The sequence below is a fragment of the Lemur catta genome, chromosome 1 (genome assembly GCF_020740605.2).
Source record: "Lemur catta isolate mLemCat1 chromosome 1, mLemCat1.pri, whole genome shotgun sequence".
Classification (NCBI taxonomy): Eukaryota; Metazoa; Chordata; class Mammalia; order Primates; family Lemuridae; genus Lemur; species Lemur catta.
Genome location: NC_059128.1, coordinates 82,397,791 through 82,419,366, shown reverse-complemented (window position 1 = coordinate 82,419,366; position 21,576 = coordinate 82,397,791). Strand labels below are relative to the sequence as shown.

Here is a 21,576-nt window from a genome sequence, read left to right as displayed (position 1 = left end):
AAATCATTAAGCTATGCAGTTGGAGAGAAATTAATTCCATTTTTACTTTTCAGAAAAGCAAGATTTTTGACAAAATTAACTTTGAAAAATTAAGTGTAAGCTATCAATTATTAATACCTTTGCATAGAGTTTTCCTTCCTTGTTCATTGCAAGATAGTATTCACTCTCCACCCCTTTGATTGCCACAATTCCAACTGCCACTGTCCTGATTTCCATGATATCTGCAAGGGACCACAGAAAGATATGTCAATTATTCATTCAGGTTTGCTGATTATCCAAGAATGGCCATTTGTTCTTATTTCTGTTTCAACTGAAAGTTGTTATGATTATTAATGTGATTATTTACTCAGCCTGAGACCTGCTCCTCGTAACACATACATACAAATATCAGAGTAGTCATTAAATATATGAAATGCAAACTGATGATTTTTTATTTTGTAGAAAAAGATATCTGTGTTCAAAGAAATAGTTATATATTCAAATTAAGCTTTTTAATCCCTAGAATTACGTTTCTAATTTCCTATAATAGTAACAATAGTACCTAATGTTTATTGAACTCATACTATATGCCAAGGATTGTTCCAGTGCTCTTATGTATTAACTCATTTAGTCATCACTACAGACTATGAGGCAGGTACCCTTATTAGCCCCATTTTATAGATCAAGAAACTGAAACACAGTAATTTGCCTGAACTCTTGTACCTGGTAAGTGGCAGAACTACAATTTTAGCCCAGACATTTTGGCTCTTAATTATTATATAATACTATGAAAGTATATAATAAGCTAACATCTTTACTTTTCTATTTGGCTAAACTTTATCTTAAAAATGTTTGCTAACGTACTAGGTCTTGAATATACTGCAAGTGAGTAAAATTCCAATTAAAGCAAATATAAGTGATGGTAAACAAAGCCTACTGCCTTAAAAAAAGATTGTTTTAAATTGATAGTGAGTATGTTTTATTTAAATAAAATTATGAATCCTGTTCATATAATATTTTATAACTATACTTTTCTAATTAATTTTTAAATATTTGTTGAACATTATATTGGGACAAAAAATAAGAAGGAAGCTAATTTAGATATATAAATATATTCATATATATTTCTAATAACTAATAAAGCTCTATACAATTGTTATTGTCCTGAAAAAAATCTTTGTTGACATTTTTTTACAAAATATGTACTTTCACAAGAATGTTAGCCTACTATTTTCTTTCATTATATATGTCTTCCTTAAATACTGTATTTTAATGATACACCAAATACAGTAAAATCTCAAGAAATTTATTCAAATGATGTAGGGATTAAAAGTTTAGTGCATCTTTTATATAACTTGTTGTTAATTATACTCTCTATATGGAGGTGCAGCCCTGAGACACTGTCGTACCTGTGCCTAATGCAATGCAAAGAAAATTCCAAGTGAAGATTATCTGTGTAAATCAGGTCTCCAAAAGCTGTTTTCTAAAATATTCACTTAATTAAAACAAAATCTGATTTTTCCCCCATACCTTCACTTCATTCTCTTATTATTCTTTTGGCTTCAGTTTTCTTATCTGGGTAATAAAAGCGCTACACACATCATTGAAATTGAATGTAACCTAGCTAATATTTGTCATTTGCCTCACATATACATTATGTACAGAATCTCTTTTCCCAATACACTGTATACTTCACACTACTCAGAGCTCATCCAGTTGGGAGTTTCATAGCTGCTCATCTAGAAATTTGGGTTTATGAGGAAAATGCAAAGGAATGGATAGTAATTTTTTAAGTATTTTTGAAGCATTGTCAGAATGCATAAAACTATACTATAATTTTTGGATACAAATTAAGAAAAATGGCCATGTTTTCTGAACTCGAGAAGTTAAAATCTAATAGAAACAGCAAACATATCTGTATATATATATCTTAATTAAAAGAGAACAAAGCATTTTGGAGAACATAGGCCTGAAGAGGCTAAGAAAATTTTAATAATTGCTTATAAGCACATGAGGGATTATGATGTTGATTCATACATTCAACAGATTCTCACTGAGAGCCAATTCTATGCCAGGCTCAATTCAGAGACAAGTCCTGCCCTCTTTGAGCACTCTATCTGGTAACTATAACTAACTCTTCTTCATTTTCATTAAAAGAAGCACAAAGGAAAATAATATACCATGCATCAGAATACTAATTGGTTAAATTTGTACTAATACAGTGAGGAATACTGAAGAAATTCATTGATTCAACAAATTTGCAATACCTCCAAAATTGAGTACATGTGTCTATTTAAGGACCTATGAAATAGTTTGTTTCTAAAGATCTTACCATTATAAAATTTTATGAATTCAATGTTTTCCTTTCCTTCAAGTCTTTTTACTCCTGCCTTTCCTCTCTTTATTCAATATTATATTTTCTTTTAGATGAAAAAGAGAATGCTGATGCACAGGCTTAGAGTATCTTTCATGCTCAGTTGTTTTAGGGAATGAAGTCTGTAATGTTTGCTGGCTTTTCTTTTACAGAAAAATTGTCCATAAAATATAACTGTTGAATAATACAGTTATTGTTAATATGATATGTGGACACCTTCCCTTTCAGGTTCAGTCATGACAATATGTCCATATTGCTCCATTCCCAAAGCCTTTCCTCTATTTCCTGTCCATTGCCCACCATTTCTTCATTGCACTTTAACACTCAATAGGGGATGAACATGGTTAATCTTGTACCTTCACGTATTAGGGTTAAGGATACCAAAAAATTGTGGTAAAGATGCTACCATTAACTGGGATGAGAATAGATTTAAAAATGACTACATTCCTATTTTATTTATTTATTTATTTATTCATTTATTTATGCATGTATGTATGTATTTATTTTCAGCATATTACTAGGTTCCTATATTCTTAATTGCTTGACATATTAAAAAAATTCTTTCACACTGGGAAATCAATGTATCTAAAAGTCAATTGTTTGGGACCGCATTAAGCAGTGTTGGCAAAATCAATACCATATATCAACCTTGACTTTATTGTCTGTTTTGCTTTTTGTCCTATGTTCCTTTCTACTCAGGAAAACTCAAGAATGAAGAAATTAACATTATCACTCTTTGTTCAGGTGTAGAGTAGGAAGCAATGTTCCTTTCTATATGCACAAATACCTACAGAAGTATTTGTAAAGTAAACTTATGAAATTCTATCCTCCACAAGCCAGGGAGTTGCTCAGAAAGTATAACATAAAAATATATAATGTGTACATGTTAAGTTAGCTACCAGTATAGGTTAATTATACTTGGTCCTTTTGTCTACAGTATATCTGTTGCCTCATATAAGACAAATATAAAAGCTTGTCTTTTTTTTGCAGATCTCTATTTGTGTTTGACAAGTTTATTCATATAAGTAGCACTCATAATAAATTTGTTCCCAAAGATATAAAGCATATTCAGTTAGTGTTTTCTCTTTCTACAGAAAAAGAAAATGAGTAATACCCAGCAGTATACACCAATTGCTAAAAATAATGGATGGAAAATAAAATCACTAGCAATTCAGAAGAAAGGAGTGTTATTTTAGGTGGTCAAGGCAGGATTTGAGGTATAGATAGAGCTTGACTTAGATCTGGAAGGATGGAAAGGATTGGCATTGGTAGAAAAGATGCAAACATTTATGCTAACCGAGAAAGAAAAGTAGTAGTACAAAGAGAGAAGCAGAGATCCAAAAGTCATGTTCAGAAGATTGAAACTACAGCTGTATGTCTGGAATAGGAAGTGTGACAAATAATAAGACAGAGTTAGGGCCAGACTGTTGAGGGTCTTGAATGCCAATTTAAGGAATTTGAACTTTTATTTACAGACAATGAAGAGTCATTAGAGCTTTGAAATTTGAAAAATGTCAGGATAGAAATGATATTTTAGGGAAATTAATTGGATGAGAAGAGTAGATAAGAGGAGAAAATGACTGGAACTGTGTAAGCCCAGCTTTCTTCCTATGCTATTGTTATCACTTGGTGTTCATATTGACCTGTAAGGGGCTATTATTGTTATTTTTTAAATAAATTAATAAATACATGTATTCAAAATGCCTCAGTTTAAATTTCTAATGCAGTAAATTTCAGTAGTTATAACCCATATATACAAAAGATCTTTGTTGCCCTCAATAATTTTTAAGAGTGTAAAGTAGTCCCAAGACTAAAAAGTTTGAAAACAACTTTTCTAAATTAATTCCATTTCTTCTGGTCTTCTAAAGTTGCAATTTGACTGTATGTTGTAAATTGTACCCTTGTATTTATGGGATGAATATTTTTGGTTATCTTATACTCCTCTGTATATATGGGTTTATAAATAGAAACTCCATAGCACATGCATACAGAAATGTTCAGTGTGCTCCAGAATGTCTGGAGAATTTCTTAATGATATTTTAAACTATCAAGTTGCAAATTATAATTAAATTATGTAAGTAAATATAGTAAACCATGCAAAGCACTTATGTTTGATCAAGTTGTTTACTCATTTAATGTTAGTATGGCTTTAATTAAAGAATAAGGCTAAGATATGTATTTATGCTGCTATGATTTTACACACTGACACAATTACAAAGATAGCAAAGAATTTTTCTAAAGAAATGCAGTATTTTTGACATATTAAAATCCTGTATCTCAGTGTTATATTTTTGATCTATACTGCATGTTATTGCTCCAGTTATTAAATAATGTGTGTGTTTGCTATTGTAAATTCAAAAGTATTGCTTTTAAAAACAGTTGACTCTTGATTCTACCTTCTGCCTCCCTGGGACATCTTCAGTCCCTCCTTTCCTTTCTCTTTCCAGGAGATTACAGGAATCCCCTTTCCAAATTTTTCTCTCAATCAGAGCTGTTTTAAGATCTTTATAGGCTCTAGGTACTGTTATTTCCTGATACCACTCTATACAGATCAAACATATTAAAATGCATCTATATTACATAATAGGCATAATATTTTATAATTATTTTAAAGTTTTGCATAATTTTTCTTTTGAAATTACTCGACATAAAATAACTCATTGAATTTACCCTTAGCTATAAATAAATTTTCAGCAAATATTTTACATTCTTTGCAATTCTTAGAAAGTGAAAAAATATTAACAAATCATTTTCAAATGTTATGAAAAATCCTTAAATTTAATAAATAATGAAGCTAGCATAATGGTATATTTTATTTGTTAGATATTTGCTAACCTCTATTTTTATTTTATTTTCAAATTTTACTGCCAATGTTTTCATTTTAAAATTTAAATATATTTGTATGCCCCTGAAATTTTTATAGGCTCTTTGGAAGGCTGAGGCGGGAGGATCACTTGAGCCCAGGAGTTCAAGATCAGCCTAGGCAACATAGTGAGAATCTGTCACTACAAAAAATTAAAAAAAAAAATTAGCCAGGTGTGCTGGTGTGCACCTGCAATCCTGGCTATTCTGGAGGCTGAGGCAGGAGAATTGTTTGACCCAGGAGTTTGAGGCTGGAGTAAGCTATGATTATACCATTGCACTCCAGCCTAGGTGACAGAATGAGACTCTGTCTCTAAAAAAAATAAATAAAAATAAATGAATAAAATTATTTAACAACACTTATTGAGTGTTTATTGACAGACCCCATTCTAGGCACTAGGACTTTACTGATCTGGAGATTATCTAAAAGTGAACTGTTAGTTTTCAAATATACCTCAATTTAAAAAATTAAAGTAAATTTTGGAGTTATTTTTGTGCTTCTTATTAACTAATATTTAACTCAGTGTCCTTTATACTTTTGGTTATTAATCAACAGCCTGTTAAGGTTATAAATTTAACAGCACATGGCAATAGATGAACCTATTTATATAATAGTGAGAGTCATCAAAACTGTATTAAATAATGGAAGCATGGGTTAAGTCATGAGCAAATTTATTTCATCTCTCTAATTGCTAGGTATTCATATTTGACATGTCTATGGAGGCACTCAAACCATTCTTTTCTAAAGTGAAAAAATATAAAATTGATTTTTTTAAAATATGGAAATTGAAAAAAGAGTCCATTATGTCTTTAGTCAAATTAATTCCCCAAGTACTGTGGAAACCTCTGGGTGGTCCACATATAATTGCTTAAGAAATGGTGAGTTTTGATTCAGACACCTCATTTCTGTATAAATTGGCAGGGAATAAATCATAAATAAATGATACGTGAGTACATTAAAAATTGTGGCACCCAACAAATTAGCTATTCCTTTCACTTATTAGCCATTGGCAAATTCGGGAGATGTCTTCATGTAGCTCTGTAGCTTCATGTAGCGTCATGTAGCTCTTTTTCCATTTAGTATTTAACATTGCATTTATGCTTTTTTATACTCATTTGAAATTATATGTTTTAATCCTGACCCTTTTCATAAAGCATACTGAGCTTTCTGTTCTTTTCTTGTCATATCTTTGGTCTTTAAGTCTTCAAGCTCATGATAGCACAATGTCATTTATTATGACATTCTGTCATTCAATCATATGCAGGCATTTTTCTCCCCAACTTTCTGAGCAAAGATTTCCATTCTCCTCTTCTTCCATAACAATAGAATGTTTAGCTGGTTGCACAAAATAAACATTACATTTTTCAGTCTCCTTCACAGCTTAGTGTGGCCATGTGACCAAGTTCTAGCTGATATGATTTAAGTGAAATGTCCTATGGCAACTTCCAGAAATCTTCCTAAGAGGTAGCCAGCAGAAGCCCTTTGTAATTACTTTTTCTTCCCTTATTCCATCCTTCTCCTTGAATTTGAATTCTACTTTGGATTATAAGAACAGGGTGATTGTGAAACAGTGAGCTAACTGAACCTAGAAACTCCCAGATGTTTTTGTGGTTCAGAGTTGTCACTGCTCCAGATGTTTATTGTATAGAGAAATAAACTATTTTGTTTAAGCCAAACTGAATCTTAATTAATACACCTCAATTTCATTCTCCTGGCAGATGCATTCTTCATAAAATATACATAAAAATCCAAGAGTCCATTTTTGCAGTTATTTTAAGCCAAAAAGACAAGTCCTATTTTCAACACTATTGTTAGTAGTTATGTGTTTACTTTCATAGTAAAGTCATCAGATTAAACTAGAATTCTCATGACTTTACAAGTTGACTTGGAACGTATTTGTTGTGTTTTTCCTTGTATCCAAGATGGTCACCAATCATGTGTAATATAAGTTGTTTTTCTTGACTAGATATGAAAGTGAAAAGGCTTGAGATACTCTTTCCTATGCTACAGCTTGTTAGAGAGCTGTAAAGTCATGAGGTTAAACTAGAAGAAGAAATGAAAACAACACCTGTGCTTTCATGTCTTTCGTTTTCTTATTTAGAACTTCAGTGTCACTAGGGATCCCAGGTTTCTTCTGATGCTGTCATTTACTCCTACATGTGTCAGCATTTAGTTAGCTTAATAAATCTTCACTAGCTGTCTTTTACATCTTGCTACATGTCAGGAAGACCACAGCCCTCCTAGTAAGCTGTGTCAAACCTGTGTTCAATTCCTAGCCAGGGAATTACCTAATTTCAGTTAGCTTTTCTGATTGCTTGTTATTGTTAAATAAAGTATGAGATGCTGTTGCCATTCTTTCAAAAAGGCCAGATTCTTGAATAGAATATCATAATTGTTCATTTGTGAATAAACAAGTTATTAGGCACTTAACTGTTTTCAGTACTCTGCATTTCTGTTCTCTTTCTCCTTTGTATCAGCTTTTTCCATTTGCCATATTCTTATTGATGGTTTGGATTCCCTAACCTCTTTAGATTTCGTTTCTTCTTGCCTTCCTTTCTGAATTAGTTTTTCTACCCCTCTAAAAATACTTATCTTCTGTTACAAGCTGTAGCATAGAAAAGAATATCTTAAGCCTTTTCTTTTTCATATCTAGTCAAGAAAAACAGCTTATATTTATATTACACATAATTGGCGACTGTCTCGGACACAGGACAAACATAACAAATACGTTCCAAGTTAATGGCAGTGGTTCCCTTGGTGTCCTTACATCCTAGAATTTCTCCCAGCAAGCTGCTGAGTTTTTAGAAGCATTTCTTTTAATTATTTCTGGCTGATCTCTTTATCACTACTTTTCTACTTTGTTAGTCTCCTAGGAAATGGTATATAATACTGGGATATACCACTTTAATGACAAACATAGCTTCTTTCAGCAAATGTGACAGAACACAAATACTCAATATATACTTAACAGCAATGATCTAAATTAATTCTGTCACATTTACTCATTCCTCTTGCTATGCCCATTTCTTCAACTTCCAGGCCTAATGGATGTTGAAGCTAAGGCAAAAGGAGTTGGAAAAGTCAAAGATCATTTCAAACCCAGGTTATTTTGAGAATGAGTGTGTGAGAAAAGTTAGGGGGATGCTATTTTTACTGAGGTAGGAGTGATAATGTGTTGGAGTTTTTATGAAGATGTTGAGTTGGCAGTTTTATGTATCCTGTTCCTAAATTTGGCATAAGAAAGTAACTTTGTGATCTAAATCCACAATGAAAGTGTAGCTGCACTAAATATGGATTAACATCAATAGGATTGTTTATTAGCAATAAAAAAAGAAATTTGCATAGCAGCAAAAATTTCAGAAGATATGACTTTTTAAAATATAGTGATATTGTTAGTGTTTTAATTTTTAAATATTTAATATTTCCTCAATGTTCCCAGTGTTCGTTCCTAGTGTTAAAGAATTATCAGTAGGTATCAGTTGTAGTATCCTCACATGTGATCTATTCCTGCTTCCCTCTTTAATCTGCAATCTACAGTCACATTCTGGAATTTCAACATTTTCCATGCTATGATCACAATACTGAGATCTTCAAATGATAGAGCAAAATCATTTGGAATAATTGGATATCAGACTGGGATGGGGGGGTGGCGGGAGGGGATGGGTATATGCCTACATGACGAGTGCGTTGCACACCCTCTGGGGAATGGTCATGCTTGAAGGTGCAGACGCGGGGAGGTGGGGGGGGAGGGGATGGAGGTATGACTACATGATGAGTGCCAGGCGCACTGTCTGGAGAATGAGAACGGACGCGCTTGGGACTCTGACTCGGGGGGATGGGCGGGACATGGACAATGTATATGACCTAAACTTATGTACCCCCATGATGAGCTGAAATAAAAAAAAAATAATAAAAGGAAAAAAAAAAAAAAAACAAAATGTCCCAGTTCGACTATGGTTGTATGCAGGGCTTAAATTTTACTAGAAAGAATTATATTAAGAAATATATTAAAGCATAATTACCATTTCTATGTAATGCCTTCCTGTGTTGAAAAGATGGAATCATTGAACTCTTACTGTGGAAGTGAGAGTTAGTTTTATGTGGATATATAGTTCCTCAGTTCTCTTTCCTTATTATCATCTCTCATTTTGAGTTTGCTTGTTATTATGACTTCCTAGAGTCATAAAACATTAGAAGATAATGGCAATCAATATATTTCTGCTAGTAGCTTCTCAATTGCATTATTGCTGTTATCAATCACTTTTAAAGGTATAGCTTAGTTGTGACCAATATCTTGATAATGAAGAATATTTCATTCACTGATGTCAGTAGTTGTTGCAAATTAAGTCCTTGGCTACTTTTTATCTGCATCTAGTAAAATCAGGGTATTTAAGTAGATAATTTATTGAATTTTTAATAATACCTAATAATGTAATTCATAAGTCACTGTTTTGGCCTTAACTACAAAAATAAAACAGTTTTTTCTGTTCTGACTTGAAGAAAGGAAATAAATATTGTGTTATGAAATAATTTATTGGTCTGGTATTTTAGAATAAAAATAATGCTTATAAATCATATATAATTTGTTAGAATTAATATAAAATCTTTTGATGATTATACTAATTTTAATGCTTCATACCCTTCAAATAGAAATAGAATTTAATTTTAAGAGTATCTTTGGAAAAAGTAACAGTTTTGTGTATAGACAATACTAAGTGAAATGAATGATATATTTATCTCTAACAAAGAACTGATTCTCTACAGCAAATATGTTTGAAAGCAGAGTAACATAAGTCTCACATCAACTATTGTAGAGAAATTGCTTATATGAAAATAAATGATGCAAGTTCCATTTTAAATTTATTTCAATATTACATGTATTTTTAAGATGGTTTATGAATCATTTATTTTCTTATAAAAAACTTAAGGTATTTCTATCATGAACCAAGTGAAAATTATCTAAGATATATTCATTTGAGAACATGTAGGAGTCAGTATTTTGTTTTAATGTGTCAACCGGAAACATAAGCAAGTGACCTTTAGTAATGTATGCATGTTATTAAAAATTGACTCCCTCAAAAGTTACAGTGAAACAGATAGACAAACCCTAAATTATGAGCACTTAGGTTGAAATAAATTTATTCCCTCAGTTAAGCAGAGTGACTGCTTAACATGGAAGATAAATCTCTTTTGTCAGGCTAGTATTGGGTTAGGACTATTCGGTGGATATGCTGTGTGTTGTCTTTGCTACCTGGAGGGAATGATTCAAGGTTTGAGTTGAGAAAGAGCTAAGTTCATTCTCCCCACATTTCTTTATTGACTTTCACTTAGAGGCAGCAACATAAAGGAGTTTGTGGAGGTACCCAGCAGACTGGATACAAAACCTGCTTTCTTTTCCCATGAACCCTAGAATCCACTATTGTAAGATAACACAATGATACATATGGTTGATAATACTAATCTTGTCTTTGGATTACTTTACCCTAAGAAAGCATGCCCTATAACTGTTAAATAACAGATCTAAGACAGAACCTTGGAACACACTAAAAGAAATTAGAAAACTAATCAAATCAAAGCCCGCAAGAAAGAAACACAAGTAGATAAATTATTACTGAAATGCAGAAAGTACAATTCCCATCAAATCAGCATGAAACTCAAAACAGTTCCACATGATTGTATAATTGCTGGTATCTAATATAACTGAAATGTTCTGCAACAAGAGAATTGATTCCACATTGTCATCATTATTGGGGAATAAATCAAATAAAGTTCTTATCAATCCTATGTCTATTTTATAATGATGTCAAAAAACATTTAAATGACTTGTCTGGTTAAGTAAAAAGAATTGTGTCATTCGTTAAGGGATTTATTAAGAAAATAAAACAGAAAATCTTTAGAAAGTACATCAGCATGTGGTACAGTGATAGCAGCATTTTCTTTTGAAAGAATTTAAGTTGCAACAGATTGTTTCAGGGGGTTAGAATTATTCAGCAGGGTTAGAATTATGCCAGAATTAGAAGCAGACTATTCAGTTGTGCAATATATGGAGTGATATTTATCCAGTAGCATATTACTGAAGAATTTCATGGGAACATCATGGAACTGTATTGTACAGACTTATATTTCTATACTAATTTACCGACTGTTTTCCTTACTATTTATGGCCTCTCTGGAACTCGAGGGGCCTAGTTTTCTTCTTTGAGCCAGGGAAAGTATGTTCCCTGAAACAAACAAGAGGGAATACTCTTTGTTTACTCTGTAGTCTCTGGAGGTTCTAAACTTTTATTTGGAAATAATGATTTTTCTGCTAATATAAACTATTTACATTTGCTAAATATAACTATTAATACTTTACCATGCTCTAAAAGTGATTCCGAAATTATCAGAGTAGGTGTGGATATTCTCATCATATGTGAGATTTTTATGTGAAATGGAAATAACTGAAGCAATCTCTTCCCAACATCTAGAAAATCTCTCTCATTTTCTGGCTTTTCCTAAAGTCTAAAATATCTTCAACAGGAAACCAAATTATCAATACATAGGATTAGAGATTAGTTTCACAATACAAATATACCTGGGAGGGGTAACACATAGACATAAATTTATATTGTGGTATAAATGATTATATCTTCTCTGAGAGCAGAATTTGATTGAGCTAGAATCAAGTGAGCACAAGGACAACATGAGTGAAACCGAAAGGGGAAAATGGTCACAAAAGGAAGAAGTTTTAGAAACTTCCATTAACATTTTGTGTATAGATAGCTCTAGGAGTCAAAGCATCTTGTTCTAGATTTCATGTAATTCAAAGAGACACCAGCTTAGAAGATAAACTACATATTCACCCTTCTATTTTAAGTATTGATATGCCCTGTGAAACTTTGCTGTCGGATGGATATATAATGTAATCTTTCTTCTTTCCCTCTTTAACTTGTATTTAAATGTTCTGCCACCCACGCAATAAGATAATTCTAAATATTGGTTTCAAATCATGCTAGTCATCAGCATTGAGAAATTAAAGCATGATTTAAAGTCATTTGCCCATTGGCTCTCTTAGGAATTTTTAAGTAGGCAATCTTTGGTAGCAGGCTAACCAATGAATTCTTATGCAGAGTAGTTAACATTTTTTCGTAGAAATGAAAGTGAAAGAAAAAAAGAGGAAGAAATAAAAACATCTTGAGTTTACAGAGAAAGATACTTAAAATATTTAAAAAGGGTTAAAGATACCCCAAGCTCTTACCAGAAACTATTACATTTCCTCTCTTTCCATATTACAAATGTGTATCCAGCAGTTCTATTCTGTTTCCAATGCCATCACATTTGTCCAGGCCTTCATTATCTTACACATCAATTCTTATTATAGTTGCTTAACTAGTGCCTCCACTCTCTCTGACTTTGTATTAATATTTACCCTTTATGTATTCATAAAACATATCTTATAAAGGTTACTCTTCTGCTCTAAAACTTCAAATGATATAATCTATTATAAAGCAAAGCAAAAAAAAATCTCTTTTACTTACAATTCAAAGCCCTCCAAAATCTGACTCCAGCCTACATAATTTTCTCCCATTGTTCTTCTATAACTTACATGATGCTTTGGCTTTAAACACACCGATTTACTCATTTTCTTCCTCTCCCATGTAAAATGCCAGGCACTTTCTCTGCACTGCCCACCAGTTCCCATAATTACATAGAATTCTCCACTCCAGTATTTCCCAAACAATGCCTTACGAACTGGTTACATAGAATCATGTTATAAACTCTAAAAAAATATATCAAATTGTCAGTTTCCATTCCTCAGAAAATCCAATCCAGTAGGTTGGAGGTGAAGTTTGGAAATTAGTATTTTAACAGCTTCTACTCACCCTAGTGACACTTTGCTTTCAAAGCTAAACTGAAATTCCAGTTTCTCTATAAAGTTTTACACAGTTTTCTGATCTGTTGTCATCTATTTTATAATAAGAACATATGCTATTAGTTATATCCACCTCTATTGTATTTACAATTTTTGTCTATTTTTTCATCTAAATTATAAACTATATGGAAAGACTGTATTATGCTTCTGTGAATCCCCAGTACTTGGTATGGGGATTTGTACTTAAGTGCTAAAGTAGACAGAATGATACATAAACCCCACACTAACTAGTGTGTCAGATTATAAATTGGCCTGTGAAAGTTATTAATCATTTCAGGAGTAATGAATTAATCTTTAAATGATTAGTTTCCTAATCATACTAAATGTCTGAAGAACTAAAGTTAAAAGATCAATTAGGTATTTGCTAAATTTTCTTCTAATTTTCATTACATTTTGGGAGTATATCTAATTAAATAAGCACAAAATTCCATGGTTAATTCAAACAATAGTTCATCTCAGATTGTATTTTATGATGCCAACTCAAAAAGGTTGAGAGAACTTCAAGCATCTGTGGTTTTCCTATCAATTATAGGTTTCTCTATTTTGATTTTGGCTAAACCTCTCCTGAACCTCTTTGTATTTTTAGCATGCAACACTTACATGGGTAACAATGTCCATATGTTTTTTTCTGTTTGCTGTGTACTATAGCACATCTATTTATCTATCTTGCTGCTAACACATTAAGAATTTAAGAAGTGCATACTAGTTCTAATATCTCATGAGTTAACAAGTCTCTGTTCTTCTTATCCATATTGTTATGATTTTATAAACATTGATATAGTCCAAGTGTTCATATTAATAAACATTTATTATTCTAGATGATAGCGCAAATGTTATTTAGCCTATGTCATATATGCCTTACATCATTCATTCATTCATTCTAATTGCAGGATGCTTCCATTGTAATGCTAAGCAAGGAGAATGATATCTGTATTCCAGATGTAGATACACCACATTGTTTACACAGAGGTATTATAATATGTTCTGTTTTGTGCCATACATTGTTCCTGACAATGTCCATTACTTTATTGGTCTTTTGGGACAACTTTATTTTAATATATTAATAATATCTTTAGGGAAACACCTAAAGTGATTTTTGGTGCCTTTTTTATGAGGAAATTATTGTGTTCTTTATCTTATAAATATAATTTAAATTTTATTATAAAATTTATTACATTAAAACTCATCTGCCAGTTTTCTGCCTACCTATGTATCAGTGTTCTATCTTGCAGCATTTTATCATCATTAGCCTAGTTCACCAACTTGAAGATGTTAGTGTATTCTGTAAATATGGAATTTTCACTATACATTCTCATTTTTAGATCATTTCTGAAAATAGCAACTAAGTTGGATCATTTTACTGATCCCTGAGTAATCTCAACATTACACATTTTCATTTAAAATATTTAAACTAATTCCTTACTAATTATTTTTTTAAAAAATCAGTGCTTCTAAGTATGATGGATTGGGAGTAAGGGTGGGGGAAGATATTGTTGGGCAAAGAATATCCTTCTGGGAAAAGGTATCACAATCACTGCAACTTTTTCAAACTACGCATATTCTGGAGATTCTGATTACCCACCCTCCCCAATCCCTCATCCTAGGGAAGACATCCCCGGCTAACCTATCCCTCATGGGGCTGATCATGGTGGTTAGCCAATGACACTAATAGAATTGTTCTCTATACAACAGGTATTTGGGGGTGTCAATCAAGATGGGAAATATTTGAGTCAGGAAGAAGCAGACTAGAAGGAAATAGACTAAGAAAAATGGCAGAGGTGGGGCAAAGGGCAAGTGTGTTCAGGGGAAGACTGATCTCACTAGAAAAATATCATCCCTCCTTTTTCATCTACATGTGTACCAGCTATCAACACTAAACTTTGACATAGTGGAATTTGGCTTGGGCAGTATTCCTTTAAAAAAGAAGAACTAAAAAACAAACCAAACAAATTATGAAAAAACAAAACAAAAATAAGATATAGAAAAAAACAAACAAACAAAAAACCTCTTTAGTATTGGTTCAGACACAAAGACCACACAGCTCTGGCCTCTAATGTATCACTGCTCAAGGCAGAAAGTCATATTGCTAAAACAGAGAAGCTGCAGTTTTTTCAAGTGCCAGAAGGGTTTCAGATTGTTTAATCATTATATACATGACTGGCATCAAGAGTCTTATTTTTTCCAGACTATAATGAATATAATGTGTGTGGGTTAAAATATTTGTTTTATGACTTGGCTGTTGCTAGAACATTTTTGAGATTCACTAATACTCCCACCTCAAATATTTGGGAATGATTGCATGGACTGTGAAGAAATGTCAAAATATAAGTAGTAAAAACAAAGGAATCCTGGTACTACAGATTTAAAATTTGAGCTAATTTGAGCACATACATTCCACACTTTACAGTAGAGTCGTAGATCACATGTGGACACCTAATACACACTTAAAACACTTAAGTAAATTATATTTCATTCCACTAAAATCAGGCTTCACCCTTCATAAGCATGACTATATGTTTGTCTCAACATACTGCTATCTGTGTGGATCAGTGATTATGCGTTATGTAATTAAGTGTGTAGTTTGTCTACTTATAGGGGCACTGAGTTTTTGGGATTTTTTAAAGCTTCAGAAGTAACTTTAGTAGGAGCTAGGGAAATATCACTTTTCTTCCTCTCTTCATAGTCCAGGGCTTGTTTCTTCCATGCTACCTGATGGTCTGGCTTGTCTTTTCTTGCAGAGGTTGCCACAGCACTAAAAAAAAACATGAAGTCTGTTCTTGGTAGAGACAAAGTAGGCAGTGGTGAGATGTAGTATCAAGGGAGGAGTGTGATAGCTGTAGAAATTTCATCTACAGGCAGTGGATAGGCTGGTAAATATTTAACAACAGACTCTCTGGAAGAAAAGAAAAGGCTCTAATTTCTAGCATTTGCCAATTTCCATGATATAAATACTGCCACCATGGCCAGTCTTATGCCCATATCAAGCTACCAATGGTGTTGGGAAGAGATACACACTTTTGGCTCCCAGGAGCTAGGATGAGCTGGCTCCAGCACACTACCACCTACAGGTCTCAAGCACATTCCATGAACCATAGCCTGGCATTGGTCCCTGAAAATGTATAAGATCATTTTTAAATGCATAAAATAATAGTGTACAGCACTATATAAACATTAGTCATAATTATCCCCCAAACTCTATAAATTTATGTAAGAGCAAAATAATATAAGAGATACAAAAGAAAACAAGAAGACTTTAAAATATATTAAGATAAAGATAGAAGAAACTTTACTAAGAATTTGGGTAGTAAAAACAATATAGAAGAAACTGTAGGCCCTTTTTCAGATGGGAAAGGAAAAGCACTTAATACAATGCTGAAATGCAGGTTCCTTTTTTTAAACACTTTTCACTCTTCTATCTCAAAAGAAAAGAGCACTACAAGAATGTGTAGCACCCGGACTAGGAGGTTCAAAAAAAGGCACTGAATGATTTACTAAGTACAGGCATTCTGATTCTAAAGGATCATTTGAGTGTGCTGCAGGCATCAAGTGGTGTGCTGTTCCTCCAGAAAGCACTTGATGCAGAGAACCTATTGGAAGGTTCCCTACTCCTCCCTGTTTGAAAGTGGCCAAACATGTACAAATCTCTCCCCCTCTGTCCAGAACAATTTACATCTGCATACCAACTACACTGTGGTAGGAGAAACAGATACATAAACACACACTCTCTCTCCTGGACAAAGATTCAGAACATTTTGAAGCTTTCCAGGAATCATAAGATGTTCAATAATGTTTGTATTTATATCACCAAAGAAGGAAGAGATATTGCTTGAGTATTAACTATATGATAGTAGTTTTGTTTTTTCACAATAGAAATTAAGGACAATCAAAAGAATTACCTTACTGATCTGGATAGCAGGTCAACATTTTTACAGTGAATGGTAACTTTTATCAATTAGCCTAATAAAAAATAAGTAATTTATAATTAAAGAGTAGATTTTGGGCAGTCGAGGAAAAATATAGACAAAATACAAAAATATTTTTTCCCAGTGCCAGGAAAAAATACTTTGAATTTATCTGCAAGACTTATTTTTGTGTGTATAAATTAAATTTATAGAATAAATTTCTAAAAGACAAGATTTTAGGAACTTGAAAAGTATCCATAACTGTAACTAATCCCATTGCTTTTATGAAACATTATCATAAAGTTGATTTTGAGTTTTGTTTTCTGATGTATTACATTTTTATTTGTATGAAAGTCAGAAAATATGGGAACATAAAGTTCACTCTGATTTCTATAAAGACAAGAGCTTGGCAATGGTAAAAAGCAATTTTTAGTCATTCTGTTCTTAAAGAGTTTCTTCTAGTGAGGATTATCTTAAAACGCATGAAGTGTGTTGAATCTTAAATTGGTAAAGAGGGAACAGGAAAATCTTGGATGAAAAATAATCCAAATAAAACTGAAACCTTTAAATGATAATTAATTAGAAACACAAGTTAACTATGCTGGAAGTGCATGTTTATGAGTTTAAATGACCTTTAAAGATGACTCAAAGCCAAGTAATAGCTTATTTGTAGATTGTGACTATTTAAATGCACCATTTTGTGGGGCCCTTTTTTTCCCAGAGAATCAATAGTTTATGTTGGTAACTATAAATACCTTGATTTATCCATCTTATCAAGCTGAAGCCCTATCTTAACCCCTTGCACTAAGTTTTCAGAGAATTTTTACATATTTTATCACGTTTAATCTCCCCAACAGCACTTTTGGTATAAAGTGAATATTGTGCTTTATGATAAAAATAGTATTAATCAAGAAAGTAATACCTAACCAAAACATCAGTAAAGGTTTAATTATTCTAACGTTAGAGATTTAATTTTATTATTATTTTATTTTATTTATTATTAACATTAGCACAAAAATTAGATTATTTTAATTGTTAGATTTTTATACTAATGTGAACCCTTTCCAAAAATATACCATTTAATTGATAACTACAAAAACTATTATGATTCTTTAATATAATGCATTTATGAATTCTCTTAATTTTAAATATAATAAATAAAGCATCAAGAACTTGCCATCTAATTTCTAAATACTGAATTAATAGACATTGGAAATCTGTCATTGGTATCTTGGTACCACTTCAAAGATTCTGCTCTAAGAAAACTGCATTCATTTTTTGCTTAAGGTTGCTTTGGCTATATGGGGTCTTCTCTGGTTCCATACGAAGTGTAGAATTATTTTTTCTAGATCTGTGAAAAATGATGTTGGTATTTTAATAGGGATTGCATTGAATCTGTAGATCACTGTGGGTAGTACAGACATTTTAACAATGTTGATTCTGCCAACCCATGAGTATGGTTTGTTTTTCCACCTGTTTATGTCCTCTGTTGTTTCCTTTCTCAGTGTTTCAGAGTTCTCCCTGTAGAGGTCTTTCACCTCCTTAGTTAAATATATCCCTATGTATTTTATTTTCTTTGTTGCTATTGTGAAAGGTACTGATTCTTCGATTTACTTCTCAGCTTGCCTGTTGTTAGTATATATGAATGCTACTGATTTTTGTACATTGATTTTGTAACCTGAAACTTTGCTGAATTTATTTATCAATTCCAGGAGTGTCTTGGCAAAGTTTGGGGGTTTTCTAGATATAAGATCATATCATTAGCAAAGAGCAATATTTTGACCTCTTCTGCTCCCATTTGGCATCAATTTACCAGACTTCAAAATACACTACAAGGCTATAGTAATCAAAACTGCATAGTACTAGCACAAGAACAGAGTCATAGACCAATGGATCAGAACAGAGAGTCCAGGTATAAAACCATCCTTATATTGCCATCTGATCTTTGACAAAGCAGACAACAACATACACTGGGGAAAAGAATCTCTACTCAATAAATGGTGCTAGGAAAATTGGATAGCCACATGTAGAAGACTAAAACAGGATCTGTACCTCTCACCTCTCACAAAAATCAACTCATGATGAATAACAGACTTAAACCTAAGGTATGATACCATAAGAATTCTAGAAGAAAATGTTGGAAGCACTCTTATAGACATCAGCCTAGGCAGAGAATTTATGAACAAGACCCCAAAAGCAATCACAGCAACAACAATAATAAATAAATGGGAACTGATCAAATTAAAAAGCTTCTGCACAGCCAAGGAAACAAGCAACAGAGCAAATAGACAACCTACAGAATGGAAGAAAATATTTGCATGTTATTCATCCAATAAAGGGCTAATAACTAGAATCTACAAAGAACTCAAGCAACAGCAAGAAAAAATCAAACAACCCCATTACAAAGTGGGCAGAAAACATGAACAGAAACTTTTCAATAGAAGATAGACTAATGGCCAATAAATATATGAAAAAAATGTTCAACATCTATAATCATCAGGGAAATGTCAATCAAAACCACAGTGAGATAGCAAATAACTCCAATGAGAATGTCTTTTATCAAAAAGTCCCAAAACAACAAATGTTGGCATGGATGCAGAGAGATAGGAACACTTACACACTGCTGGTAAGATTGCAAACTAGTACAACCTCTGTGGAAAGTAGTATGGAGACACCTCAAAGAACTAAAAGTAGAATTACCATTTCCTCCAGCAATCCCACTACTAGGTATTCACCCAGAGGAAAAACAGACATTCTATAAAAAGACACCTGCACTTGAATATTTATAGCAGCACAATTCACAATCTCAAAGATGTGGAATCAACCCAAGTGCCCATAAATTCATGAGTGGATTAATAAAATGTGGTATATGTATACTACAGAGCACTACTCAACCATAAAATAATGGTGAACTAACACCTCTTGTATTATCCTGGATGGACCTGGAGCCCATTCTTTTAAGTGAAGTATCACAAGAATGGGAAAACAAACACCACATGTACTCACCATGCAATTGGTACTAATTGATCAACACTTATGTGCACATATGGAATTAACATTCACTGGAGGTTGGGCAGGTGGGAGGGAAGAGGAGGGTATGTGTAAATTCACACCTAATGGATGGGTGCGGTATTTGCTGTCTGAGGGATGGGCATGCTTGCAGCTTTGACTTGAGTGATGCAAAGACAATTTATGTGACCAAAGTGTTTGTACCCCCATAATATCCCGAAATTTTTAAAAAAGACCCACATTCATTTTATAGACTAATTTTTAAAATCAGCACTCTGTTGGTTTCTCTCCTCTCAAGAAATGGAAATGGAAAAGTTTATGTTATTATAGATTTGATAAGAATCTATATAGAACTTAAGAAAATCAACAAGAAAAAAATCAAACAACCCCATCAATAAATGGGCAAAGGGCATGAACAGAAACTTTTCAAAAGAAGACAGCCTAATAGTCAGCAAACATATAAAACATGCTGAACATCTCTAATCATTAGGGAAATGCAAATCAAAACTACAATGAGATATCACCTAACTCTAGTGAGAATGGCCCTTATCAAAAAGTCCCAAAACAACAAATGCTGGCATGGATGTGAAGAGGTTGGAACACTCTTACACTGCTGGTGGGACTGTAAATTAGTACAACCCCTGTGTAAAGTAATTTGGAGATACCCCAAAGAGCTAAAAATAGAAATACCATTTGATCCAGCAATCGCACTACTAGGCATCTATCCAAAGGAAAAAAAGACATTCTATAGTAAAGACATCTGTACTCGAATGTTTATGGCAGCACAATTCACAGTTTCAAAGATGTGGAAACAACCCAAGTGCCTATCAATACATGAGTGGATTAATAAAATATGATATATGTCTACCATGGAATACTACTCAACTACAAAAAACAATGGTGATCTAGCACCTCTTATATTATACTGGATAGAGATTGAGCCCATTCTTCAAAGTGAGGTATCACAAGGATGGAAAAACATGCACCACATGTACTCACCATCAAATTGGTACTAACTGACCAACACTAAGTTGTTCACATGGTAGTAATACTCACTGGGTGCCAGTAGGGGTGGGGTGCAGGGAGTAAATTCACAACTCATGGAAGCAAAATGCACGGTATGGAGGGGGGACATGCTTGTAGCCTTGGCTTGAGGGGGCAAACAGCATTACATGTAACCAAAATGTTTGTACCCCCATAATGTCCTGAATAAATAAAAAATACATTCACTCATAAAAATTATTGCTGCAGATTGTTAAGAAAAAGATGACACAAGTATTTATATTTTATCAAAGACTTTAGTCCTCTTGATTTTTCTGTTTTAATGTCATCACAATTTTCCAAATCATTCCGCTTTGAAATCTAAGTGCTTCTAAAAAAAGTTCTTATTTCTCATCTTCCACATCTAATTACCACTTCCTATGCCTTCCACCTACAGGGATGTTTACACATTGATCCTGTTTTTTTCCCATTTCTATCACCAACACCATTGTTACAACATTTGGAATATTATAGTATTAACTGAACCCTTTCTCTT

At 32.8% G+C, this 21,576-nt stretch overlaps 2 protein-coding genes across 2 annotated transcripts in view; one reads left to right on the top strand and one right to left on the bottom strand.

Moving 5' to 3' along the window:
- The window catches only part of FAM227B (family with sequence similarity 227 member B), a 181,453-nt gene that overhangs the window by 58,659 nt on the left and 101,218 nt on the right, over positions 1–21,576 (top strand). The gene's annotated exons all lie outside the window — the stretch shown is intronic.
- The window catches only part of FGF7 (fibroblast growth factor 7), a 62,268-nt gene that overhangs the window by 2,208 nt on the left and 38,484 nt on the right, over positions 1–21,576 (bottom strand). Inside the window, exon 3 of the mRNA XM_045528841.1 lies at positions 118–221. Within this exon, the coding sequence (XP_045384797.1) occupies positions 118–221 (104 nt within the window). The remainder of the gene's footprint in view (positions 1–117; positions 222–21,576) is intronic.